The sequence below is a fragment of the Halichoeres trimaculatus genome, unplaced genomic scaffold (genome assembly GCF_033239565.1).
Source record: "Halichoeres trimaculatus isolate MK-OKI-2021-1 unplaced genomic scaffold, fHalTri1.1 fHalTri1_scaffold_1, whole genome shotgun sequence".
Lineage (NCBI taxonomy): Eukaryota > Metazoa > Chordata > Actinopteri > Labriformes > Labridae > Halichoeres > Halichoeres trimaculatus.
This window is the reverse complement of record NW_027437179.1, coordinates 28,338,287-28,364,450: the sequence shown is the minus strand read 5'-3', so window position 1 is coordinate 28,364,450 and position 26,164 is coordinate 28,338,287. Positions and strand designations below refer to the sequence as shown.

Sequence of the window (26,164 nt, the reverse complement as noted above, 5' to 3'; positions counted from 1 at the left end):
TGTTTGATGCAGGTAATCAATGCAGAACACAACAGGATACAGTCCATATGATATGCCATAATACATGTCAACATTTAAACCTATCTTTTCTTTTACTTGTCGAAAGGTTCATGTAGGTGTGAGCAATACAACTGAAGCTAGATAGACTGTGTGGTAGCATCACATTGATACAGACTAAATGACCTAATAACTATTTTTCCACATCTTTAAGTGCACTACAGTGACATAATGTCTTTGAAAAAGATCCATCACTTCAATGATTAAGCCCTAGGCATTTTTAGCCAAATTGGTGCAGCTACAATATATGCTGTTTTCCTTGGAACAGCTGATTATCTCTCATGCATGTTTTTGCATACTAAAATTAAGAGTTATAAACAACCATGCTGGGAATAATATCACATCAGCCTTTTTTAATAAGGCTGAAAAAGTCAAATTAATTCAAAGCCCTGTGTGGAATGTTAGTAGAACCAAAACCTTGAAATAAAAGATATACAATTTACAAAGATGTGCATTTATTTGATGTCACACAGTGGCCTCTAGGGGGAAATCATTGCACATAGTTGAAGGTTGGTCCCATGTACAGTTTAACATAAAAACCTAAATTTGTAAACCATGACAAAGTCAATTCAGCAAGAAAACTATTGAGCATATTGTAATGTATATATGTTATATAGACCAGGATTTCACCCGGTTAAGTTAAATGAACATTTCCACCCTTCCTGTCCCACTCTCTTTCTTCAGAGGCTTACAGGTTGCGTGAAAATCCCTCCATGAAAGCAAGGCTGAAGCCTCGCTCCAGGATTACAGCCCGAGGAAGATTTAGTGACTGACACGTGTTGCACTCTTTCTCTGCTAGCTTACTCTGTGCAAAAAAACTAAATGTAGAGGAACAATGTGTACTCCAATGAATCACTGGATCCAGGATGAAGAGGACTGAAGTTCTGGCATGGGAATATTGTTTCCTGATTGTTTCTGGGAGGACTTTGACAGGAAGAAGGAGAAGACATACCTGGGAATCTGCATGAGAAAAGCTGTGCTATAAACAAGCTCACCTAAAGAGCCCTGCAGAGCTGAGAGAAGGTGGGTTCATGTGGTGTGAATGGGACAGGAGAGTTGGACTCAAATGCACAGTCCAGGGATGAACAGCACCCCAGCTATGGCACCTCTGTCTCCAGGGCTGGGTGGCAGCACCCCGCTGACCTCTCTGTCCCCCAAGAGGACCTCCATTCAGTCTCTGGGATCTCTGACACCAGGGATGTTCTCCTCTACACTGGCTAAAGGTTCCTCTGCTCAGGGGAAACAGGCCTTGACTCCAGTGAGATCACCCAGCCCATCCATCATGACCTCTCCAAAACTCTGGCAGAAAGCATCCATCTCCAGACTTGCTGAGGAGTTTTTCTGGATTGGCGGCAGTGTAGTCGCACAACCAAAGTGGAGACTGGGTCAGATAGGTAAGAATGGGTGATAAATCAATGTAAACATTCAGAGCACAGCCAGATGTCAACAGGTTGCTTGAACTTTAGATTCCTTATTCATTGACTTGATTGAATTAATTTGACAATTTAAAAAAAATCATGATATGAACATTTCAAACATTTTCTGTTGTTTTCCATTCAATCAGCCTTTAAAATGTGTGAAAGTTCAGCAATGCAGGACAGACTTGTAAAGGAAGCCTGTGTGAGAGTAGATAACAGGCATATGGACGTCAGACAATCCTCTGGGATTAACCTGAATGCTGGCCCAGGTTGTGTCACATGTATCTGAGCTGCAGATTACAAACAAAGGTTAACTGAACCCAGCACACAAAACAACCACACATCACAGAGACATCACTGGGGTCAACATCCTGGAATTTGATATGCTGTGTAAATTCAAGGCATGTACACAGACATTAAACACAGTAAGAAATACCAGCAGTGACTGAATCCTAATAACTAATGACTGATTGCTTAATTACAGTTTGTTATTTAAGAAAATGTCATATCAGGGTTGCATCTCTTTTGCCTAATTTTTCCTAATTTTTATCACTGATGCAAATCAAACATTTAACACAGCTCCTTAAACCCTCATGTGACACAGTCTGTAATCTCATAAACCAGTGCTTCAAGGTAAACCCTGACTGGACTTTCTGCTTTAGGGATTCTTTGTTGTGCTCTTTGACGAAATCACAACACGTATTGCAGAATTTCAGACTTTTCATATGATCCAAGCAGTATTTTCAGCGAGCAAGCTGCACTTTTTCTGTAAATTAATGTGAAAACTTAATGAGCTCAGGCATCAACATGCAACACTACGCTCAGGACAACTAGAAAGCATCATGCAAATGATAAATCGCTGGAATTTGAATACATCCTGCTGGTTTTGGCCTAACTAATGACTTTGTGATGACCTTTGAAGAGACATAGTTGACTCAAAATAAATAAAATGTCTCTTTGTGCTTACCTGTAGTGGAGCGGTGTATGTGCACTATGCAGACTGGCACTCAGATGTCCAAACTGAAGGGGAAGAAGAAGGGGCTGGTCCGACTCTTTTACCTGGATGAACACAAGTCTTGCATCCGGTGGCGGCCTTCAAAGAAACAGGACAAGGCCAAAAGTGAGATCCCACACTCAAGTACTGAGATTTAAATTTGCAACAGTGAAACTTTTTCCACCAGTCACCATCAAAAGTTAAGATAAAACTGATCTTGTTCTCTTTTTTTCTACTATGTTCATGAAGACAAAACTCTTAGTCTATAGTATCAATAGCTGATATTTCTGTTTGAAATGACCCTTTACATTTAGTTGTAACTCCTCAGCATAAAAGTTTGGCTATGTTTTGTTTTTGCTTAACAGGCAGTTAACAAAAGTCAGTATTATTTCCTGTGTCTCCTTAATTATGTTTCTCTTAACCAGGCAAAACATCTCTTTGAATGTCACTGATCATTTAAAAGTTGGTGGTGTCACTTCTTTTTGTTTAAAATCCAGGATGGATGATGCTCATGTGGGACAGCTTGTATTTCCAATTTTAAAAAAGCATAAAGAAAGAGATAAATAGGGAGACTTATTAAAACGGATGATACCTATCTACTTAAAATGTAGTAAACCTTCAAATAACCTCTGTAAATTTTCTAAATTTATTTGTTTTCAGTAACTATTGATTCAATCCATGAGGTCTGTGAGGGGAAAAAGTCAGAGATCTTCAGGCGCTACGCAGACAACCGCTTTGACCCAAACTGCTGCTTCAGTATTTACTACGGAGAGCGTGTAAAGTCCCTGGACCTGGTCTCTAACAACGCAGAAGAGGCTCGGACCTGGGTAACTGGGCTGAAATATCTCATGGCCGGCATCAGTGATGAAGACAGTCTGGCCCGAAGGCAACGAACCCGTGATCAATATCCTTTCTTTAACTTTATATCCCTAACTGACTTAAAGTAACAGATATCTCGATTCTTGAAGAGGGATAGCTTGGTGTGATTTAACTGTGAAAATTCAGCCTCTGTCTGAAATGCTTTGTTGTAGCTGCTGTCTCTTACAGGCTCCATGCTCCACAAACCTCATTCTTACTGATTGGACAGCCCTATGGAGGCCTGTCGAGACAGAGCTAGGTGTTTGAGGCCTGTCCCTCCAATGAGGCAGTTAGGAGAGCTTTGTGCGATCACCTCATCATTTAAGCAAGTCTTGTGAAAACCTAATGAAGATCTCGTGTCATTAGGACACATAGCATTGTCACTCTTTGTCCATGTTTAAATATGGGAAGGCAGGGGTGCAGATGGCCTAGCAGTCTAGGTTGTGCCCCATGAGGTTCGCCCTCAAGCAGGTGGCCCAGGTTCCAATCCAGCCTGTGGCCTGTTTCCCGTGTGTCATTCCTCACTCTCACCCTGTTTCCTACTCTATCGACTGTCCTGCCCCAAATATCTTAAAAGTAGTAGTTAACAGGACAGTTAAAGAGAATATATGTAAAAGAAGCTGTGATAATTCAACACACCATCATGAACTATGATAATGAGACTTCAAGGTTTTTCTTTAACTTCAGCCTCACATGGCTTCAGCAGACTTTCTATGAGGCTGACAAAAATGGAGATGGCACCTTAAGCATGGGAGAGGTTCACCAACTGCTTCACAAACTCAACGTGAATTTACCCAAACAGAAAGTCCGGGAGATGTTTCAGGTTAAGTCTTGTTTTCATAAAAATCTAATCAAACAAAATGATGTCACTCTATCAACCAACTATTTGTGACGTTCATTTGGGGATTAGTTTGTGATCATGGCAGTAAAGAAGAAATCAGAGGTCCAAAATGATAAAATGTTATTGTAAGGCCAAAATGGAATTGTACAACATTTCATTCTGAGTTTTAGCAAGTCCTCTCATGAGAAGGTACAGGTGTTTATTTTGAGGTATTGCTGGCTAAAAATTATGGATTATAAATTTCAGTATCATCCTCTTAGGACTATGATTTTTTTCACGTTTGATTGCACTACCTGCTCATAGAAATGCTTAGTATTTTCCAGAGAGGTAGATTTTTTATCGTATCCCTAAAGCCAGCATACTAATATGTACATAAGTATTTTGGCAGGACAATGCAACGAAGGCCATATGGCTGCCACTGAACAGATGGCTGTAACAGCACTGCGATATTGCTGAAGTCCAGTGGCCCTCCATCCTCCAATCTTAAGATGATACTCTGAACAAGCTCTGTCATGTTTGATGGTGGTAGAGATATACATGCTTCAGACAGGAGTGGTAGATTTTTTCTTGGGCAGGCTGCTATCACAGATAACACACACTGAGAGGATTATTTCTTGCACATAAAATACATCTGTCGTTATCTGTAGGAAGCAGATACAGATGAGAACCAAGGCTCTCTTGGCTTCGAAGAATTCTGCTCGTTCTACAAGATGATTTCAACACGCAGAGACCTCTACCTGATACTGATCTCCTACAGCAATCAGAAAGAAGTCATGGATCTGCAGGATCTTGCACGCTTTCTGGAGAATGAACAGAAGGTGCGGCATAAGTTAAAGATTTTTCACTGGTAGCACTGGTTAGTTCTCATGCAGAAGGTAATCTTGAATACACTCAAATAAATTTACTGATTGTCGTTTTTCTCCTGTTCACAGCAGCATTGGTTATATCAAAGGTTTAAATTGAACTACATATATGGAAGAAAATGTGCTATGTTTTTTCCAAACTTATAAAAGAGTCAGATGGTTGTTCATTGTTGGGTCCATAATATTTTACAAATATCTTGGACAAAGCCTGTGAATTGGCAGCTTAACCAGAGGTTGTGTTGCAGCTTTTGAGGTATCCCAAAGGGCTCAACCTTTTTGACACAATCAATTCTAAGATAATGAAAAGAAACTTAGAGCTGATCATCAAACCTGGGAAGTCAGAGGCCCAGTGAGGATACTGTCCTCACTCTTTACCTGTACAAGGTCACTCAGGGCCATCCTGTGAAGTCTGCATGTGATTTTGTAGGCATTTTGATTTTGTAGGCTCACACCAAGTGAACTTCAAGGGATGCTGCCAGAGTCTCGGGTACTTTAGATGTTATTATAACCATCCATGCATGTAAAAAGTGAGAGCTGTCTCCTTATCCCCAGAGTCAAACATGCTCCCAGTGGTGGTTGGCCAAACATTAGATTGTAGCTGTTGGATTAGATTCAGCACCTCAAAGTCTGAGGTCATCCTGGTCTATTCTTGGTTAGTGAGAGGCCACAAGCAAAGAAATTCTCTTTGGCAACTTGTTGGCATGTTCGTGACTCATGGGTGTGGGTTAAATAGATAATGAGATCGCTCAGCAGGTTGATGCATCATGCAGCAGTCACAAAGGCACTTACTAGGTTCTCAATGTAAAGGGGGAGCTGACTCCAAAAGGAAAGCTGTTTATTTACTAGTCAGTCTATGTTTGGACCCAAACTAAGAGACAGAGTAGGAGTAGGCACAGGAAGGAGATAGCAGATACAGGTGACCATAATGAGTTTCCTCATCATGGTTTTTGGGCTCAGCCTCAAAGAATGGGTAAAGAGCTTAGACTTCATTTGGGAGCTTAGGACAGAACCTCTTCTGCTTAACATGAAAAAAGCCAGTTGTTGTTTTGAACGTGTGTTTTAATGCCTCATAGGCTATTATCTTCAGGGGGTGTTTTGGCATTTCTAACTGTCATTAGACCCTTTCTCTGTCCCAGGCCTTGCTGGACAAACTACTGTATGGTGCAAAGGATATCTGAGAATATGATGTGTGATATGATGTGATAACAAGGGATTTGTTTTGATGGGATGCAATGTGATGTGAAGCAGTAAAATACAAGCTAATAATGTATACTTTGAGATACAATGTGATATGGTTCAGTGTGATGCTGTATGATGCAATACCACTGATAAGCTACACCTCAAAAGAACAACAAATGTATACTCATTGTCTATTTTGTACCTTGATTTCACCAGAAACTTTAAACAAAATGAAAAGAAAATCCTGACAGTTTTTCTTCGGCAGATGCGAGGTGTGCCTAAAGAGCATCTAATCGACATTGTGGCCAGGTTTGAGCCATGTCCCTTAAATCTGCAGCGAATGGTGCTTGGCATTGATGGTAAGGAGGACTTGTTAACAATGACTTATTTTAACGATGTATGACCCATTAAAAAGCATCCATAACATTAGATACTGTATGATCCCTGGACCAGGCATGATTTCAGTGAAGAGATGAAACATTTTGTTTGAAACTTTCTTCTGCCAGGCTTCACCAACTTCATGAGGAGTCCTGCAGGTGACATCTTTAACCCTGAGCACAATCAGGTGAACCAGGACATGACTCAGCCTCTAACTAACTACTTCATCGCCACCTCACACAACACTTACCTGACAGGAGACCAGCTGCTCTCCCAGTCTCGAGTGGAAATGTATGCCTATGTTCTTCAGGCAGGCTGTCGCTGTGTGGAGGGTAAGAACCCTCAACTTCACTTCATTTCATACTGATCTAATGACATTACAGAGAAAGTAACTCCCTCATCCTTTGCTCTTTTATTCCCCCTCCCCCAGTGGACTGCTGGGACGGGCCTGACGGAGAACCCATTATCCACCACGGCTACACCCTGACATCCAAAATTCTTTTCAAAGATGTTGTTGAGACAATTAACAAATATGCCTTCACAAAATCCCAGTAAGTGTTTTGACGTTCTCAGATTAGTTCGTCTTGCCAAAGCTTTTGCAATATGAGCACCTGAGTACCTGCTGATTGGGTGTAAAGGCTTCATTCACATCCTGCTATCATCCAAGGTATCCAGTGATCCTGTCCATAGAGAACCACTGCACCGTCCCTCAGCAGAAGAAGATGGCCGAGTACCTGAAAGAGGTGTTGCAGGAGAAACTGGATCTGTCTTCTGTCAACTTGCACGAATGCAAGAAGCTGCCCTCACCTGAGATCCTAAAAGGGAAAGTTTTAGTCAAGGTAAAGTTGTTTCCAAGTAACTTCTGACACCTATGATAAGCAGACTGGAAACAGAAACACAGAACACAATACAAACAAGCTGTAAAATCATTTTTTCAGGGGAAAAAGCTGCCAGCAAACCTTGATCCTGATGCAGAGGAGGGGGATGTATCTGATGAAGATACTGGTGATGAGGATGAAGATGAAGAAGATGAAAATGATGATGATGCACAGGCAAATTCACTGCGAGCCAACTTGCTTTATAGTTGTATAGCAGTATAAATATTTGGCTAGATGCTTAGCTCACCTGATAGATTGATGGATGGATGGTTGGTGAGATGGCTAGACAGAAAGAATATTGTATTATGTTTAACTGTTCCAGGAGGGGAATAGCTTCATCTCCTCTAACTCCACCAAAAAGAAAAGGCGATTCGGCAGATCAATTGTTCGCAGCTTCAAACGAAAGGTAAGCCCACAAAAATTCTGCCGGTTCAGAAATGTCATTTCTGTCAAATGTCAACAAATTAAGATCTGGAGGGCACTGTTTTCTTTTACAGAGGAGAAAGAAGAGTAAAATGAAGAACAAAGCCACGTCTGACGCCGAATCAGATTACAGCAACAGCAAGGAGAGGACACAAATTGTTTACCATCCTAAGTAAGACTAGTCATTGAATTAAGTAGTTAAAGCCATTTAACACTATTAGTATCATCCCTTTCACTTGGACGGTATGTCAACAACTCCCTTTTTAGGAAGAGGAAAACAATGAGGTTGTCCAGAGCTTTGTCTGACCTGGTCAAGTACACAAAATCTGTCCGAATCCATGACATAGAAACACAAGGTGAGGGTAACTAGAAATGATCACTGAATGTACAGTCTTTTTATCATTTGTGTTACACAGACAACCTTTATGATCAGTTTAATGTCTTGTATTTTGTCTGGCAGGGCTTACTAATAGCTGGCAGGTATCATCTTTAAATGAGACAGTTATGAACCAGATCTTACAGCTGAAGCCCCTGGAGTTGGTCCGTTTAAACCAACGGCAACTTCTTCGAGTCTACCCCTCAAACTACCGAGTGGACTCAAGCAACTTCAACCCACAGCCATACTGGAATGCAGGATGTCATATGGGTAAGATGCTCAGGACTACTGCAACAATGATATTTTAGATGTTTTTCTCAACTCGGTACGTTAATGTTTCATTTCAGTTGCAATGAATTACCAAACAGAAGGGCGTATGCTTGAACTGAACCAAGCCAAGTTTGCAAGTAATGGAAACTGTGGTTACATTTTAAAGCCAAAGTGCATGCGCAAAGGTATGTGGATATGCAATTGCAAATTAGTTTTAAGGTCATTGTTAATTTGTGGCGTTGTTGCCGACTTTATGTTTTTGTGTGCTTAGCTGCCTTTAACCCAGCAATGGAGGAGCCTCTTCCAGGACACAGGAAGACTCAGTTAGTGCTGAAGATCATTAGTGGACAGCAGCTCCCCAAACCCAAAGACTCTATGTTTGGAGACAGAGGAGAGGTGACGCCAACATTCTCCTGGCATAATCTGTAAATTAGGTTCAAGGTTAGGGCTAGTCAAAGAAGTCATAATCTGTCATCAGGGCTTCCTTTACCATCAACAAATTGCTATTTACTGATTAATTTTTCTTTCTTGTATTTCTAGATTATTGATCCCTTTGTTGAGGTTGAGATAATCGGCCTGCCTGTTGACTGTTCCAAGCAGCAAACCAGAGTAGTGGATGATAATGGTATGTGCACAGTTCACTTAGCAATAAAACAGGGTTATAAGTCAGTCTGTGTAACCTCCTTGTCATTTAGGTTTCAATCCCATGTGGGAGGAGACACTTGTCTTCGACATTCAAATGCCTCAGTTGGCCCTGGTGCGATTCCAGGTGTGGGATCACGATCCTATTGGAAGAAATTTCATCGGACAGAGGACTGTTGCATTAATTAGCATGATGCCAGGTACTAAATTATTTTCATCGATTACTGTAATTTTCTCCAATCTACTGTAAGTTTTTTGTTGTATGTTATTATCTGTTGGGAACATAATTACCTGACAGAGTTCGTACGATGGACTTATACAACTTGTGACCAGTAGCATCAACATTAACTGAACTAAACTGACCATAGTGTCCCTGTGATGGTTATTCTGAGGTAAATTTACAGACAGTAGGCCCTTTGACATCTATGTTCATTGCTAAAAACTACAAACCTAGCCAACTCCCACACCCTGGCCAGCCTAATATTAATCTTAGATAGGCATCAGAAATACCGAAATCTCTTGTACTTTTATTAATACCCCAAACCAGTACATAGCACAGCTTTAAAACAGTGAAACGAATGAATGACAGTTTTCAAGTCACATCTTGTTTAATATGGCTAAAATGACTGCATATAGTAGGCCGGGTATCATTGGACAATCTTAAATGTAACTGCGGTCCTGAAACAACATAACTGTAATTCTATTTTCCATTCAGAAACTTTAAATGGGATAACTTTTTTACTTTATTGATCAAATAAACCAAAAAACAATCCCAGTTGGCCCATTATATCATTTTGATTGTTCTTTTCTTTTTTGTGTAATATTTTTAGGTTTTCGACATATTTATCTGGAAGGGATGGCTGAGGCGTCCATATTTGTTCATGTGGCAATTATTGACATCACAGGAAAGGTAAGCTGGTTTGAATTCATGCAAGAAAAAAATGTTATTGTTATTCAGGTTTATGTGCTAGCTCTAAGCTAAAACCTTCTTGTGCTTCCAAATAAAAAGATCAAACCATCACACGCGGTGCATGCAGCCAGGAAGCACATCCAAAAAGCAGCCAAGAAGCACATGAAGGGTCAACAAAGACAAACCTCTCTGGACTCCTCTGTCCTGTCCTCTGAAGATGGGCGTTCTCTCTACTTCCGCAAGGATCTAGACACTATCTCTCAGGAAAGCTGGAACGGGGACATGCCTCCTCTGGTACTCGGGCCAGCAGCCAAGGCATCCATTCACAAAGGGGCCGTGAGTGAGCCAGTGAGGCGAGCCCACAGAGTTAAAATTCATGAACCACCAGAGACAAGGAGAGGAATCTTTAGTCGGATGTCCTCCACTGACTCCCACTACAAAGACTCTTCTGCCTCCTTTAGAGCAGATAGCATCGACTTTGAGACCTATCCCATGACTTCTTATCCTGATGGTCTAGACGGCCAAAACAGGATTGAAGAAGAGCTGGAGAATGAGCCAGAGTCAAACCCTGCTGAGGAGGACACACTTCAGACATTTGAACCAGAAGAGCCTGAGGAGTTTGAAGAATTGCCAACAGGTCCACTTCCAGACGAGGACATTAATCCTGAGCAAAAGCAACCACCAGAGACCCAAAGCTGTACTGATTCACTTCCTCTACCCAAGCATGTGCCACAGCCTCCCAGCCAGCAAGAAACTAATCCTTCCCAACCTATCCCTCCTTCTTCCCCTCCGAGGGTGAGGCGAACTTTAGAGGCTCCAGTCACCCCTCTACCATCTACACTGATGCGGACAAAGGCCCGCTCACGCAGCTGCCCTCGGAGACAGACTTCCTCTCCTCATACACCAATGGTGAAACGCAGGTCTGCTCTGCATTGGCAGACACAGCGCGCCTTTAGTGAGGGCAGCTACCGCAGCCGGATCAGGCCCATACCCAACGGCCTCTGCCTGTCTGACAGCTCATCTAGCAGCAGTGAGGACAGCACAGACAGTCTGGAATTTGTTAACTCCTACATGCCAGACAGTGTTGACCCAAATGAAGGTACTCTGCAGAGGGAAATGAGAGTCCTGTTTGATAGGAGGATGAGCGAGATACGTTGTACATCACCACTTTTTCTGAACAGTGAGTCATAGATAATGTTAGCATTGAAACATACAAATTTTATGATGCAATTACCAAGCCCTTCATTACATTTTCCTAAATATTTCTTGCTCCATTCTCACAAGAGCTCAACTTGGCTTCTTACCAGAATTTCACTTTGGTGGGTGGTTGGAAATATTCTGGACAGTCTGGGTTTATGAAAATGTTTTTTGTGTTCACACCTGCTTACTACACCAAAAACTTGGGAAGGTTTTCATGAGTTTTGTGCACATTTAAATGCAGTCATGGAATCATTAACTACTTAATATGAAGATCTGTAGAGAGGAATATCTCTTGTCTGTCTGCCAATCAGGACTTAAAGCCACTGATTTTAAACATGAAGATGCTTAAATAAGTGATGCTGCAGGTTTGTGATATGATACAAACATCACATGGTGGCAGTACAGCTCAGTACAGCTCAGTCTGCCATGTAGAAACACAAAGAAGAAAAAATGATGACACCAGGAAGTTTTATTTGTGGCTAATAACAGTTTCAAATTAGAGCATGGGACAGGATATGAATCCATTTTCAACCTTGTATTGAGTATGGATTAGTATTCCAAGACAAGTATCAAGATTATAATAACTCTAAATTTTAAAAATGAGAAGTTCAAACAAGGACAGAAGCTAATAGCTTTTGAAGAGGGGGTACTATGTTTTTCCAAACAGAGTTGAAGTAACAGTGTTGGATGCCCATACTAAACGTGCAGATATTCAAACTGCCACATATTTATATGTTGTAGAAATCCCTGAATCTGTCTGTAAACTTCTTGGAGCAGTCAGTTCTAAATAATAGCATAAAATCTTCAAAAGACATGAAGACTTGACAAAAGGCTGAATTGAGGTCATCACACAAAGATCTTCTAGCTGGCTCATGGCCTCTTGGAGGGGAGAGCTTCAAACATGGAAGTCTGTTCAAAGATCTGCCCCCTACAGGCCTCCAGAGGGCTGGCCAATCAGAGGGAATGGGTTTGTGGAGCAAATAGCTTTAAAGAGACAGCATCTAAAATAAAGAGCTTTAGAAAAGTTGAAACAATGTAGGGTTTCCTAAATCACTGTTGTGAGAAAAAAAAAAGATTTTTTGAGCTGTGAATCATGTCAAGCTACTACAGGAGTGCCAGAATGACAATACCCTGCAATACCACCTCTTTAATACAAATCTGCTTTTCATTTCTTTCATTCTTGGTTAGACTTTTTACATTTGTGATTCCATAGAGAACATCATCCCTAACAGCACGACAACACCAATGATATGTGGAAGATGACAGCAACAAAGCAGTTCTTACTCACCTTTTAGAAAACTTGTACTATGCAGAATAACATATCATTGTAGGCCTGCTGTAATGTATGCTGGGATGTTTACAGTCAGCTTTTATGCATGTGATGGCTTTAAAAGAGGAACCTGTTCGAATCACATGAAGCAATTGCCAATTGTACATAACAACAGTCACAAAAAGTTAGCTCAGAAAAAGAAACGAGCACTAACTGTTAGGTATACTTTCAGTTTTAAAGTGTAATTATTGATTATATTAATAATTCTTTTATAATATTTTAACAACATTGTTTGCTTTTTAACTGAAATTGCAGCATTCATACTTGGAAACTAATAAATTGATTATTTTAATAAATTGTGAGTCTTTGAATTATTTATTTGCTGTACTATTTTTCTCCCTGTACGACAGATGGGTCAAACTCTGCAAAATAGTTAATGATGTTTTCAAATTTTGAAACATTTTGACAACTTTTCAGGGAAGGGCTATTTTTTTATCCTGCTACACGTCTAAGCTTTTTCTTTGTCTTTGGCTTCATTTTCCTGGGCTCTGTTTGCGTCATTGGTCCTCATACGCAGACTCAGTTCCTCACTCAGCACAACGCAGCATGATTTCTGGCAGACAAAAACAGATGAGAACAAAACTTCAATCCAATTACCTTGACTTACAATGAGGAGCAGAGCAACAAGGCAAACACTTATACAAGAACATTCAATGTGGTTTGAATGCAGTAGTCCAGACCTTCTGTTCGGCTGCAGTTTTTCGGCTCTTGGAGGTTAGCTCCAGTACAGCCAGCAGAGCTCCTAACCCCAGGCCCAGAGACAGAACCAGAAACATCCCTTTGAGGCTGTGGGGCTGCACAGAAGAAGACTTTGCCTTGTCTGCCATGCAACTACTAGCCCACCACTTGCTTCGCAGGTAGGCAAGCTCCCCTGCCTCGCTCAGCTGTAAGATCGCCACACTGAGGTTCTTTATGATGGGTGAGCCTTGAAGAAACAACACTATTGTCAATAACACGATTATTTAACCTTGTGAATGATTACTCAGGCAAACCTTACCAAGAGGAGCTGCAATGCTGTATCCTCTCATGCCAACAACTTCATGTGCTCTGACCAGCTCACAGTGACGTGCCACTGCCAAATCCAGGGACACAGACTCTCCAATAAAGGCAAAGTCTCCATCTTTTGCCCGCTGGACCCCCTCATCCATGGACGACACAAAACTCTTGGTTCTCTCCATGTGCTCATAGACTCTGCGGTACACTGGGTTGTTTGAATTCTGTGTAAAGGACATCAGAATTAGAGAAACAGCAGACAGATGAGATTTTCAGAAGTGATAATGCCTGTACCTTGAAGAAAGCAAGGGTCGAGGAACCAGCCAAACACCCATACTCAATCATGTCCTGACTAGCCAAGTCCTCAAACCCTTTCACAGTCAGGTGAGAGGACTCAGAGGTCTTTGAGGAGCTGAGGTTGGAGAAGTAACAAGCCAGGAGAACGATGGTAAATAACCACCAGCTGCAGCAGATGACGCGTCCTGACAGAGCTTTGGGGTGGGGGCCAGCACCTGACAACACAAAGAGAGTTCAGGTAGAGGAAAGGTCACAAGTCAAAGCAAATTTATCACACCTGTATTCCTCTTTATGTGTGTTTGCCATTTACCCTGAAGAGTCAGAGCTCCAGCAGTGTACCACAGGCTGTGGAGGAGGCTGAACGTGTTCGTTTCATCCTGAGGCTGACTCCACTCACATGGACTGAGTCTGCATTTACATACAGACTTTATTAATTTGTGACTCAAAGGGACATCAGTGCCTTATAAGATTCATGTAAAGAATAAAGACATAAATCTTTGGTAACTGCTTGCACATGAACTTGGATTGCAAACCTGGCAGCTATGAAGATGCAGGCAGCAGTCCCCAGGTATGCAATGAGTATGCCCAACCAGGTCTCAGCTGTAAATGGAGTCAGAAAATCAAAGAAGCCAGCGGCCTCTGAGATATCCTTCCTCAGCAGGATGCTGATCCCTGTCTGCATGAACGGTTTGGTCATCCCCACTACTTTCTCCCGGGCTGCAGTGAGGGTGAGCGGAGCAATCGCAAGGTCGGCCTCCTGTAAAGAAAACAAGAACTTTAACAGATTTTAAATCCGACTGTAATCCTGGTATAAATTGTGAAAATGCCATTGGGGTATCTTCAACTTGTGGTGACCCCTCTTAATGTCATGTACTTACTCCTCTCATGACTTCCCCGACCATCCCATTCCAGTTCCCGCTCTCATCCTGTCGGCCATATGAGCTATCTTTTACCAGTTGGACTCTGTACTTGAAGCCCAGTTTCTTGGCTATTTCAGACAGCAGGTCCATACAAAAGCCCTCAAGTTGAGCATTTTTGGCCACTGTATATGGCTCTTGCTGAAAAAGAAGATTTAAAAGGGAAATCAGTGAAATGTGTTTTCCTCTACTTGTGTATATAGGCTTGAAATATAAAATTACTCTACCTTTATTGTTGTAATTCTCAGCTCAGTTTGCACTGACAAGAGGAAATAAACACCAGGTCACTATGATGCAAAAGCAATTCATAATACTTCTAGAAAGTAAAACTTCAGATGAAAGGAGAAATAAATATTATCTCCATTACAGTAACAAGGCATTTCCACACAATTTGTTTATTCAATAAACTAAACTGAAAGCAAAACAAATCCATTCCTCTATAAACTATTTTAATTAAATGATTTGTTTTGCTAATTTTATTCAAGCATTAACTCATAGTGCTTGAGACTATAACTTGTGTGAAGGGCTTATCATACACACTGGTTTAACAGCAGGGTTCACATGGCAGCATGCTAAAATGATTACAGTTTAAAAACAGAAACAGGTAAGCTGTGCTACGCTACGCATGCTCTGGATATGGCTCTGGTGTATCATATCACTGTAAAAACACATTAGTTTCATGGAATATGGTGACATACAGATGGTACAGGCAGAAATGTGTAAGTCCCAGAGAATGAACCGTATCAACCATGTTGAATTTTCTCATACTATCATCCCAAAGCTTGCTGCACAAAATGAAATTAAAGGGCGCTGGTTTGGCCAAGCTAATTTGTTGCACACCACATGGGTCTAAGCCTTTGTAGGGCTAGGGTTGGAATCCAACCTGCAGCCTTTTTGCCATATGTGACCCCCCCCTCACAAAAAGGTGTATTGGCAAATAGCCAGCCTAAATTAAACAGAATCACAGCCTCCTTTGAACAACTTCATTCTGACATGCAGAGATGTCTGAGGTGGATTTGGGGTTGCCAGTGTTGACCTTCTTGTCACAACCAGTTTCCGGAATCCTGGAGATCTGGCTCGCTCCTCTTCTGCTTGAAAACGATTTGCACACCACAATCTATTTGGAGCAGTGTTTTAATTCAAAATGTCTCAATGCCATGGCACTGTGCGATGGAGGGGCAGTCAAAGAGTATCAAAAGCCTCAATTCAGGCCAAGGCCTCGGGGATCCATCACCACAGGGTGATCCTGACACCCATCAGATCCTCCTTTTCAAAAGATGACACGTATACAAGCTCTTCAGGCCCCTGTCACTTTTTGGCCACTCACACATACAGGGCTTTTGTTTGCTCCATACAGTTGATTTATTACTGGTTTTGAAACACTGTCAATTGGCTTGTTTCCTTCTCTGTTTTCTACAAGACTTGGACAGGATGTGGCGTGACACTTTGATATTGATCCGAGCTAAGTTTTTTAAGACTTTCTGTTTCATCTAGCCAAAGAAAATCCCGCCAAAATCAAGCAGAGAAAACATGAAGATTGAAGCAAAGAAAGCAAAAAAAGCAAGGGCACAGCGCTGGCATACAAATGCAGTCACTCGGTTGTCCTTAAAATAAAACTGTTAGTGTTAATTTTAAAGTAAATGGCATGTGGCGTGCAGATGAGAACATCAATCCGAACACACAAAGTTGAAGGTTGAAAGATGTCAGTTTGTCATTCAGGTCTGATTTAATCTGTTAGTATTTTTGATCTGATGGGTCAAGGCTTGCATAAAAAAGATCTTTACCTGCCGTACACTCCCCCACATCCAGGAAAACCCCAAAGGACAACAAAAAGAAGCCACACAGCATCCTGATTCTCCTGGCTGGCATCTTAAATAGCCTATTAAAAAGGCAGTAATTAGTTGTTTATTTATCTTACCAATTATTAAGAGTTAAACTGAAATTAAGATTTTTTTTGGATTCTTGGATAACAATTAATGAAATCGTCAAAATTATTACATTCAAGGACAGTAAATATTAAAGATGTTTTTCCTACCTGAGAAGAATTCAAGACTTGAACAGAGTGAGCTAAACTGTGATGCAGTCTGATCTGATCTGTGAGTCTTTGGACTCAAATGTGTTGAGACAGCCAACAAAATTTAGTGGGTGGAGAGAGTGAGAGAAGTTTGAAGGGATGGGGTGGAGTGGAAGAGCATGAAGTAAAAACAAAGTCCACTTTTGGAGTGAAATAATACGCATTATACGAAAATAATTAGGCAGATATATATCTCATAATCATATGAGTTATTTTCAAAAATATCTTAGAACTACAAATGATTGTTATAAGGTCACTAAATACATATATTTTAGTTGAGATAAGACTTTTAATTACATTCTTGTGTCATCAGTCTGTTCACATTTCCTTCATGTACATTGATTGTGTATATTTTTCTTGTAGTTCAATTATTCTGTAATTTTTTTTAAAGGTTACACTCACTAAATTGTTCTATTTTGATTCATCTTATCTGTTGACTACATGTTTCACTCCAAGCAATTTTGACAAAGTGATGGTGTTCCTTGTTTAAACACACATCCCTCACATTAGATTAAGTTTCCAAAATTGAATGTTACATTAATTTTCTTTGGAGAGTTTAGGCCTCTTTAGAACACAAGTCACCTTTAAAGTGATCACTGTTTGGAGGGAAAAGGGAAGCAAAAGTAGATGATTGGCTTAAAGTTTGTGCGGCCCTGAAAATTCATCAGAACTAAACACAAAAAACACAAAATCAGAGAAATGTATCTTTTGGATCAATGGTACTTGTGAATTGTGTTGCTTGTAGTCGTAAAATCGAATACGTTTTTGAGTGGTATCTGGTCATTACAAGGCTTTGATTTCATGCACATACATCTCCATTTAACATCTAGAAAGAACAGGTGTATAACAGGTACAATATACTGGGAGGTCTGTGGTATATGGAGACGAGGCCACAAGGCGCGCAATATATGTTATCGTTGTTTTTCTAATCGCTTCTGTATGTCCTCCGTCCCGTTTCTAGACTGATGCAAACGATTTATCGCTCTAACCAATCAGAGCCCAACGCGCCTGAGATGCGAGGTGAAGCGGGGACCTACAATTGGCTGAGGTGCTTTTTTCCAAAGGGGCGTATTTTTCAAGCCATCTTGACTGAATATTTAGCCTCATCCAAGGAACATTAAATTGATATCTTGAAGATTTGGCTATTCCCGTGTTTGGTAATTGCATCATTTGAAAGGTTTAAACCACACGGATGGAACCGGGTCGAGTTTATGTGCCCAACCGCTGTCACGGCGATGAATATAAGTGGTGAAGATGACGCTGTCGCTCCAGAAATTACCGGCTAGCTAAGCTAACGGCTAGCATGTCCGCCTTGGTTGTAGTCTGTCACTAGCTGACATTTAGCTAGGAGCAGTTATTCCGATTGGCACTCACATTGCAGAGGACGAATTAACAAGGTAAACCTCTCTGTCATGTTTACTATTTAAATTTTTAGTTGGAAAACCTGCTGTTGTGTTACACGACTTCTGTGTCCTGTCCGACCGAGAAACGTTACCACATCTTTTTGCAGGGGTCTGGAGTACAATGCAAACCCGAGACGTTGCACATTTTAGTGTGGTTTTCTTATATATTCATGCAGTATAATTATGCATATAGATACGGTGCGTACAGTGCGTCTGCTTTCAGGTTGCTGTTGGCATGTATAATTGGGCTGCTAATCAACTTGCAGTACAAATGTTGTCTGTGCTGTTGTGCGCTTAAAATGGCTGACAGATGTTAGATACTCGGGTTGGTATTTAGCGCTTCTCAACCTAACTACACACAGCAACAAGGGAGGGAGATACAGGACACTGGATTTTCATTGGTTGGAAAGAAACTAAGCAAAGTAACATGCTCTGAATTGATCCAATTGGGGGACAGCTCAGGGTTCATACATGCAAGCAGGACAACTGCACTGTATTTGTGTTTGTGCAGGAAGAGTACTTGAGGTAACATGCTGTTTTTTAATCCTAACAGAAACAGAGCTGACTTCTTCTGTTTGGTAGTTTTATAGGCTCAGAATTTTAAAATCAAGTTCAACAAATCCTTCCTTGAGTGAAATGATTTTTTAAATATTGGTCACAATAAGGGAACATTAATTACCAGGGTAACATGGCATTCATTAGTGGTGGATTTTGGTTACCAAGTTTGTAAATAGACATTTTTTGTGCTAAACATTAGCACACATTAGTTTATTGTTACTATTGTAACAATCATAATTGGGTTGTGTCTTCCTCTTTGCACCTGTCTTATCAAGAAATGATGCTACCATGAGTAAGGAGATTCATTATTTAGTGATATAATGAACCACCAGGGCACTCACACCTCACATAACCTGATGATGGGTACAAACAATATTTGCAGTAGTTGACAAAACATAGTTAATTTTTGCTTTACAGTTAAACTAAAATCCAATTTGTTGACTAACAAACCTGAACCCCTGAATTAAACTGTGCTGTTTTCTCTCTCTGCATATTAGGAGGCAGGTGTAAACTCCGATGCGAAAGGGGAGGAGGCGGGAATGTGAGACGGGTGAAAACAGACTCAACATGGGTAGGGGTCGAGGACGAGGGAGAGGAAGGGGCAGGGGATTGTCTGGCCAGCTGCGGCCCCCCTCGCCCTACAGACTGCAGCTTTCTCCCTCCAGGGAGACTCTGACCTACGCTCAGGCACAAAAAATTGTGGAAGTGGACCTTGAGGGAAGGCTCCATCGGATTAACATCACGGATCCTCTGCCAGTTATCACAGAGGATGAGATGATGGCACAAGACATTGTTGAGTGTAACAGCAACAAAGAGAACAGTGAACAAACCCAGAGTAAAAGCAAATCGTGGAGGAAACCATCAAACAGCAAAAGCAGGAGGAGTGGTAAAAATACGTCTCAGCAGAATCAACGGTCTGGATCACACCACAACACAGGATCTACAAATTCTTTTCAGCATCCATCCCACCAAAGCCCACTACCTGAGCCCACCTTTCGCCTGCTGTCTTCAGAATCCCCCTCAGAGGCGCCTCCTCTTCCATCAGCCTACTATCGTTACATAGAAAAGTCCCTGGAGGAACAGGATAGTGTGGCTGAGTATGACATGGATGAGGAGGACTTGGCATGGCTAGAGATGGTAAACCAAAAGCGAGTGTGTGACGGTCACGCCTCAGTTTCTGCGGACACTTTTGAACTGCTGATTGACCGCTTGGAGCGAGAATCCATTCTGGAGTCTCGCAGCCAGGCTTTGTCGCAGAGTGCGGTGGACGAGGACGCTTTCTGCTGCGTCTGCCTGGACGATGAGTGTCTAAACAGCAATGTCATCCTGTTTTGCGACATCTGCAATCTAGCAGTCCATCAAGAGTGTTATGGCGTGCCCTATGTACCTGAGGGTCAGTGGCTGTGCCGCTGCTGCCTGCAGTCCCCCTCTCGCCCTGTAGACTGCGTGCTCTGTCCCAACAGAGGAGGTGCCTTTAAACAGACAAGTGATGGACGTTGGGCTCATGTTGTCTGTGCCATATGGATTCCTGAGGTTTGCTTTGCCAATACAGTTTTTTTGGAACCCGTCGAAGGGGTCAAAAACATCCCTCCTGCTCGCTGGAAGCTCACCTGCTACTTGTGCAAGCAGAAAGGAAGGGGGGCGTCTATCCAGTGCCACAAAGCCAACTGTTACAGGGCCTTTCATGTCACCTGCGCCCAAAAGGCAGGTCTCTTTATGAAGATTGACCCAGTGCGGGAGACGGGTGTTAATGGGACCACCTTCTCTGTAAAAAAGACTGCTTTCTGTGAGCACCATTCTCCAGTGGGGTCACGGGGAAGGGACGGGTCTGGAGATGAGTCTGTTGAAGGGAGACTGGTGGGGGGCAGGGGGAACCGAGGTCAGAGGTCTTACACACAAAGTCCCCCTTCACCACAGAATAAGAAGGCTACCAAGGGCCAGAAGAAGAAGAACACGAAGGGGTCTCGTGGGTCAACACGCCGCTCTAATGTGCCTGTGCTGCTTGTGCCTCAGATCCCTTCCCACAGGTGTGACATTTGCATACAGTTGGAATTTACATACATAGCACACCTGGTGATGTCACTTAAGTATTCTGCCAACATGTATTCCTTCAGGGACCTAAAACACACTTTTCTCATTACATTCTGCATTAATTTAGCTGTCAGAACTTAAGGATATATTTTATTTTAAATGTACTGTTTTTTCAGTGGTCTTAATGTAATCTTTTTCAATGCGTGACTGTTATATTTCCACAGGCTGAACAAGATCTGCACAGGAGTGGAAGTCCAGAGGAAGAATCAGTTCATGCAGAGGCTTCATAACTACTGGTTACTGAAAAGACAGTCAAGAAATGGGATGCCTTTAATACGGCGGCTTCATTCTCATCTGCAAGCCAACAAGACGGCAGAGCAGGTGAGAGGAATGAAGCACAGTGTCTGTGTTAAAATGAACATAAACACCAGTAAAACACTTTCTCTGAAAAAGTGAAGTGACTGCTTCAGTTTTTCCATTAAACAGTGCCAATGTTTTATCATGACTGAAAATTATAAATGTTAGCACTTTTTTAACCCATGACTGCAAGCTAAGCGTCTGTGGTTTCCCATTCTTCTTGAATGTGGCTTTCTTAAAGCTGGTTTCCACATTGGTTTAGACTTCATATCTGCAGCAACAGTTCTAAAATCATAAAATCAGTAAAGTATCAGGCCTATTCTGGACCAGTAAAGTCTGTTTATTGCAGAGACCACAAAGTCCCCGGAATCAGACCACACCATGTTTATACTCTGATACATGAATCCAAACATAAGGCCAGACATCACACTTGTCTGGCACAACATCACACTTAGCTAAGCTAATGCAGATGAAAGGCTTCATACAACACAGCATCCTCACTATGAACCTCAGTGTAGTGTAGAGTTTGAGCATTAATTTCATTTTTAAATTTAATTATTGATATTATTTAAGATTTCTTTGAGCAAGAAGAGGCTCATTGAAATTTAAAATCTTTTTTCCAAGAATGTCCAGGCCAAGACAACAACCTCCAGGATTCAAAGCATCACTAGATATAGTAGACAAACACCTGCAGACGGATGCATCTGCTTCCACATCATTCAAGATCTGCTTAAATGTGTCCACTGAGAACCGTTCACCAAGTCATTATTCATTCTTACGATACAAGAGTTTTCAGATCTGTTCCCTTTACCTTTTTAGTTTCACGCATAGCAGTTGGGTTTTTTGAAAGGCGTATTTGTGGTTAAAGTTTGGTAGTTGATGCCGATCTTTCAAATTTCAATACCAGCTTAGATTTGGTCATCATTCTGTTTTACGTTTACTCTTGTGCCTTTTTTTCAGAGGGAGCCTGATGAGAAACTGTGTGCTGCAAGAGAGGAGCTACGGTACTGGCAAAAGTTGAGGCAAGATCTAGAAAGAGCGAGACTTTTGGTGGAACTGATCCGTAAGAGAGAGCGGCTAAAGAGAGAACAGGTGGGTTTAACTCAAAGTGTGAGATGTAACACAAGCTCTGGTGATTTGCTGACTAATACAGACTCATATCAGCATTGCCATCAGTCGTTAGTCATTCAGATGTTAGAGACTGACCTTATGCACCCTCTCCTCTCCATGTGTTTTTACCTCATCACTCCTCAGATGAAAATTCAGCAGGCTGCTCTTGAACTGAAGCTGACTCCTGCGTTGGTGCTATTGCGAACCACTTTAGACCAACTTCAAGAGAAGGACACTGCGAAAATCTTCTCTGAGCCTGTCAATCTATCAGAGGTTGGTGCAGTATCAAACCATCTAGTGAAATTTAAAATGATGGCGTCATGTAGACTCGACTGACAGTTATTTTGTTTTGACTCACTAAGGTCCCAGACTACCTGGAGTTTATTTCTCAACCCATGGACTTCTCCACCATGCGCACCAAACTGGAGGGACATGCCTACTGCTCCATCGTAGACCTTGAGAAAGACTTTGACCTCATGATCTCCAACTGCCTCAAGTACAACTCCAAGGACACTATGTTTCATAAGGCAGCTTTACAAATGCGGGAAGTGGGTGGAGCTGTCCTCCGTCACAGCCACAGGCAGTCCCAAAATATTGGTCTGGACCCAAATACTGGGATGCATCTCCCAGAGACTCTGAACAAACATGGCTTTTACCATTGCACATGGGACGATGGTCAGTATGAGGTTTAAATTTTTTTATTAACCAAATCCCTCATGCACAATCTGTTAATCTGTTGTTTTGATTTTGCTCCTTTTTTTTTTTTTACAGTCGATTCTCTCTTGGACCCAGAGAACAGATTACATCTGAGCACAGATGAGCAGCTGAAGGCCTTGCTAGATAAACTGGACGTGGTCACGTCCATGCGTACCAGCGGTGGTCGAACAAAACGCATCAGACTGCTGCGCCGAGAGATCAACACTCTCAGACAGAAGATGAACCAGCAGAAGCAGAACTCACAGTCTGTGAACGGTAACGACAAGGAGGAGGAGGTAAAAGAGGAAGAGGACCAAGAAGAGGAAAAGGAGGAGGAGAAAGAAAAGAAAAAGAGGAAAACAACCACTCTTGATAATGGACCAATGTCCAACTCTAGGACAGGTAAAAATGTTTGAGTGATAGCATTAATTAAGTCCTTTGGAATCAAAAGAAGCTAAATTATTTATAAGGATCACTCTGCATTCATGAATGAAAATGATCAGGTCACAGTAGGTTTGTTTACAACCATCCATAATCATACACATTAAATTAACTGTTTGAAACAGAGACAAGCCACATTTTTAATCAGGTCATGATTTCCTATTTCAGCTGTTTGTGATCAGAGAGGAAATCATAACATGACTGATTTTTCCTTTGATCCAGATGACTCTCCACCTGTGCTTGAACTAACCTGTCCAATATCATCACCGCTCCCTGGAGATGCTCCTCTGGAACCTCCTGTCCTTGGCATCATAACCGGAGGAAGAAGATCACCCGGACGCTCCTACAAACGGCAGCGGTCATCTCGTAATGGAAGCAAAAGCCAGGGTGAAGATGAGGCTGAAGTTGGTGAAACGCCATCGCTGCAACCAGAGGCTGTTCACGAAGTTACCCCTTTGGGATCACCCCCGACTCTGCCTTTGGTTGGAGTCGGCCGTCGCACGTCGGTTCTGTTTAAGAAAGCTAAAAATGGGGTACGAATGGGGAAAAGCAAATCCACGCCACAACAGAACGGGAAAACGCCAGAGGAGAAAACAAACGGGTTGGATAGCACCCCAGCAAGCCCAAAGTCGCCCAGTGCGATAAACATCACCACTTTACCCCCTACTCCCAATGCTTCTCCAACTCCTCCCTCTCCATCCTCACATCACCTGAGGTCTCGAGGTCCCAGCTCAGAAAGTGAGGCAGAAAAACTCCCCACACCGCCCAGAGAAGAAGGTCGAGACAGAATACACAACTTTACTACAGAGAGAATTTCAAGAGAGATATTGTTGTCTCTATTTGTTTTCTTTGTCTGTTTTTGCTAGGCCTGACGAATGGAAAACACACCCTTACAGACCAGGATGATGACGATGATGATGATGATCAAAAACTAAAGTAAGCGAGGCTTTAGTTTACTGATACATTTTCTAAGAGGTATTTTGGAAAGCGTTTTATATTTCAATTGTTGTTACAAAGACTAAATGAAATTACAATGAATAAATGTAGAGGATTATTGTTCTTAATATTTAAAAACATCCCCAAATTTTGTTTTTTTTTCTCCTCTTGTTCACAGCTGCAGTGTTTCACCCCCTAAACGGAGTCGTGGTAAACCTGCACTGGCTAAAGCTCCAAAAAGTGAGAACGGGGACATCTCTGGGTCTGGTGTGTATCACGGGGAGGCATTATAAATTCTGTACCCTGTCTCCAGTGTGTTTGTTGTGAGTGTGCAGGCGCATGGTGCAAGGTTAATCAATGCAGTAGCATTAAATCCTGTTTGGGCTCAAGGTTTCTCACAAACACAGTTTAATTGGACATATTGGAATGTCCTGTTCACAGGAGCGTCTACACTTCTGTCTTTAGATAGAGAGACCGAGTTAGCACCTCTGGACCTTGTTTGGGCCAAAAGCAGAGGATACCCATCATATCCAGCTATGGTAAGGATGTTTTTTTAACACTCTTGTTTTTCTATGGCTCATCACATCCCTTAGAAGGAAATGATAACTGAGGCAGCTTTGACTGACATAGTTCATTGTTTCAGATCGTTGACCCAGACATGCCCCAGGAAGGGCTCCTTCACAATGGCATCCCCATTCCAGTGCCTCCTGTGGAGGTGCTCAAACTGGGCGAGTGGAGAGGAACGGAAGGAGCCAAAAAGCTCTTCCTGGTGCTCTTCTTTGACACCAAAAGAACTTGGTAAGATTCACACAAGCTGGCGCAAACCTCAGACTGATTTTTGAAACAATGTGGAGCAGTGTTGGTCACTGAGAAAATGTCCCTCTTGGTTTTCAGGCAGTGGCTTCCTCGGAATAAACTGCTGCCGATGGGAAGGGACGACACTGTGGACAAACTGCGTCTAATGGAGGGCAAGAAACCAAGCGTTCGAAAGTCTGTACACACTGCATACGACCGGGCAATGGTGCATTTAAACCATGTGAGAGGAAATCTTAACTTCACTCCCTCTAATTTTATATAGACTTTTAAGTTCAGGATTTCATTATCTTAAAACAAGCTGCCTGGTTACGTGTATAAAAGCTTCATCCTTGATATCAACGAGGGGGGTAGGATTTCATTTTCAAAAGTTTTCTGCATTAAACTGTAAATCTGATTTTTAAAGTTTAGAGAGAACATGCTCGATGACATTTTCCTAGATGAATTTGATCATTTATTCCTGTAATTTTTAAAAAAAGTTTTACACAACCACTGTTGCTATGTGTTCTTATAAAGATTTTATTTAAGGCCAAAGTTAGTCAGGACTTGAAAGAATGTGTAAATATTTAACTGTCAAAGGGATTGTCTTGACTAAGAATATATTTAGATTGTAGTTGCCTTTGAAATGTCACTGTGTTTGAAAAAATGTGGAAGTCCCACTTATTGCTCTCATCATATCTGGACCCTGTGAATGATTAATAATATATTAATGTTGGAAAAAAAAACTCCTAAACACAACATAAATATTTCCCCTAAATAGATTTTACAGAAGAACTGCAAAGATTAATTGATTGGCTCTTTAAGTAGGCTTCTGAAACATTGTTCATTATTTTCCGACTCTCACTCGACCAAAAAAACAAAAACATAAAACAAACAAAAAAGCAATTTGATAAATCTATAAAAATTTTCAGCATGTTGATG

The 26,164-nt window shown here is 41.6% G+C and overlaps 3 protein-coding genes across 6 annotated transcripts; 2 read left to right on the top strand and 1 right to left on the bottom strand.

Annotated features, from left to right (window-relative positions):
- The first annotated feature begins 1,047 nt into the window (after positions 1-1,047).
- On the top strand, positions 1,048-11,387 carry plch2b (phospholipase C, eta 2b). The gene is made up of 20 exons (XM_074675069.1): positions 1,048-1,451; positions 2,449-2,595; positions 3,130-3,373; positions 4,021-4,150; positions 4,816-4,986; positions 6,476-6,569; positions 6,717-6,920; positions 7,019-7,139; positions 7,256-7,427; positions 7,527-7,655; positions 7,789-7,872; positions 7,964-8,061; positions 8,157-8,245; positions 8,350-8,535; positions 8,613-8,720; positions 8,807-8,931; positions 9,076-9,160; positions 9,231-9,377; positions 10,008-10,087; positions 10,187-11,387. Exons 1-20 carry the CDS (start codon positions 1,100-1,102, stop codon positions 11,276-11,278), a joined length of 3,858 nt encoding a protein of 1,285 aa, XP_074531170.1. The 5' UTR covers positions 1,048-1,099; the 3' UTR covers positions 11,279-11,387.
- On the bottom strand, positions 9,995-16,978 carry grik6 (glutamate receptor, ionotropic, kainate 6). The gene is made up of 10 exons (XM_074675080.1): positions 16,860-16,978; positions 16,609-16,703; positions 15,052-15,083; positions 14,786-14,965; positions 14,441-14,664; positions 14,218-14,315; positions 13,905-14,122; positions 13,615-13,834; positions 13,298-13,542; positions 9,995-13,170 (listed from the first exon to the last, which is right to left on the bottom strand). Exons 2-10 carry the CDS (start codon positions 16,691-16,693, stop codon positions 13,066-13,068), a joined length of 1,407 nt encoding a protein of 468 aa, XP_074531181.1. The 5' UTR covers positions 16,694-16,703; positions 16,860-16,978; the 3' UTR covers positions 9,995-13,065.
- Positions 16,979-17,950: 972 nt separating this feature from the next.
- Positions 17,951-26,081, top strand: brpf3a (bromodomain and PHD finger containing, 3a). 4 transcript variants are annotated; one of them, XM_074697306.1, is made up of 13 exons: positions 17,951-18,295; positions 19,357-20,886; positions 21,115-21,271; positions 22,208-22,339; positions 22,502-22,630; positions 22,720-23,032; positions 23,129-23,455; positions 23,717-24,271; positions 24,361-24,430; positions 24,609-24,670; positions 24,896-24,969; positions 25,074-25,228; positions 25,325-26,081. In XM_074697306.1, the coding sequence occupies exons 2-13, from the start codon at positions 19,376-19,378 to the stop codon at positions 25,506-25,508; spliced, it is 3,669 nt and encodes a 1,222-aa protein (XP_074553407.1). In that variant the 5' UTR covers positions 17,951-18,295; positions 19,357-19,375; the 3' UTR covers positions 25,509-26,081. The 4 variants fall into 4 exon arrangements, with proteins under 4 accessions (XP_074553407.1, XP_074553327.1, XP_074553249.1 ...); XM_074697226.1 differs by having other exon boundaries at positions 24,872-24,969; XM_074697148.1 differs by having other exon boundaries at positions 24,609-24,697.
- The last annotated feature ends 83 nt before the right edge of the window (positions 26,082-26,164 follow it).

Bases quoted from the DNA above. Each gene is read 5' to 3' on its own strand.
- brpf3a (XM_074697068.1), top strand. From the start codon at position 19,376: ATGCGAAAGGGGAGGAGGCGGGAATGTGAGACGGGTGAAAACAGACTC. The intron at 21,272-22,207 runs GTGAGAGGAATG...CCTTTTTTTCAG, and splicing joins CCAACAAGACGGCAGAGCAG to AGGGAGCCTGATGAGAAACT. The intron at 24,970-25,073 runs GTAAGGATGTTT...TCATTGTTTCAG, and splicing joins ACCCATCATATCCAGCTATG to ATCGTTGACCCAGACATGCC.
- grik6 (XM_074675080.1), bottom strand. From the start codon at position 16,693: ATGCCAGCCAGGAGAATCAGGATGCTGTGTGGCTTCTTTTTGTTGTCC. The intron at 14,966-15,051 runs GTAGAGTAATTT...CTTCTTTTTCAG, and splicing joins TGAGAATTACAACAATAAAG to CAAGAGCCATATACAGTGGC. The intron at 14,123-14,217 runs GTAAATGGCAAA...TTGTGTTGTCAG, and splicing joins TGGAGCTCTGACTCTTCAGG to GTGCTGGCCCCCACCCCAAA.
- plch2b (XM_074675069.1), top strand. From the start codon at position 1,100: ATGGGACAGGAGAGTTGGACTCAAATGCACAGTCCAGGGATGAACAGC. The intron at 6,570-6,716 runs GTAAGGAGGACT...TTCTTCTGCCAG, and splicing joins AATGGTGCTTGGCATTGATG to GCTTCACCAACTTCATGAGG. The intron at 8,721-8,806 runs GTATGTGGATAT...TTGTGTGCTTAG, and splicing joins GCCAAAGTGCATGCGCAAAG to CTGCCTTTAACCCAGCAATG.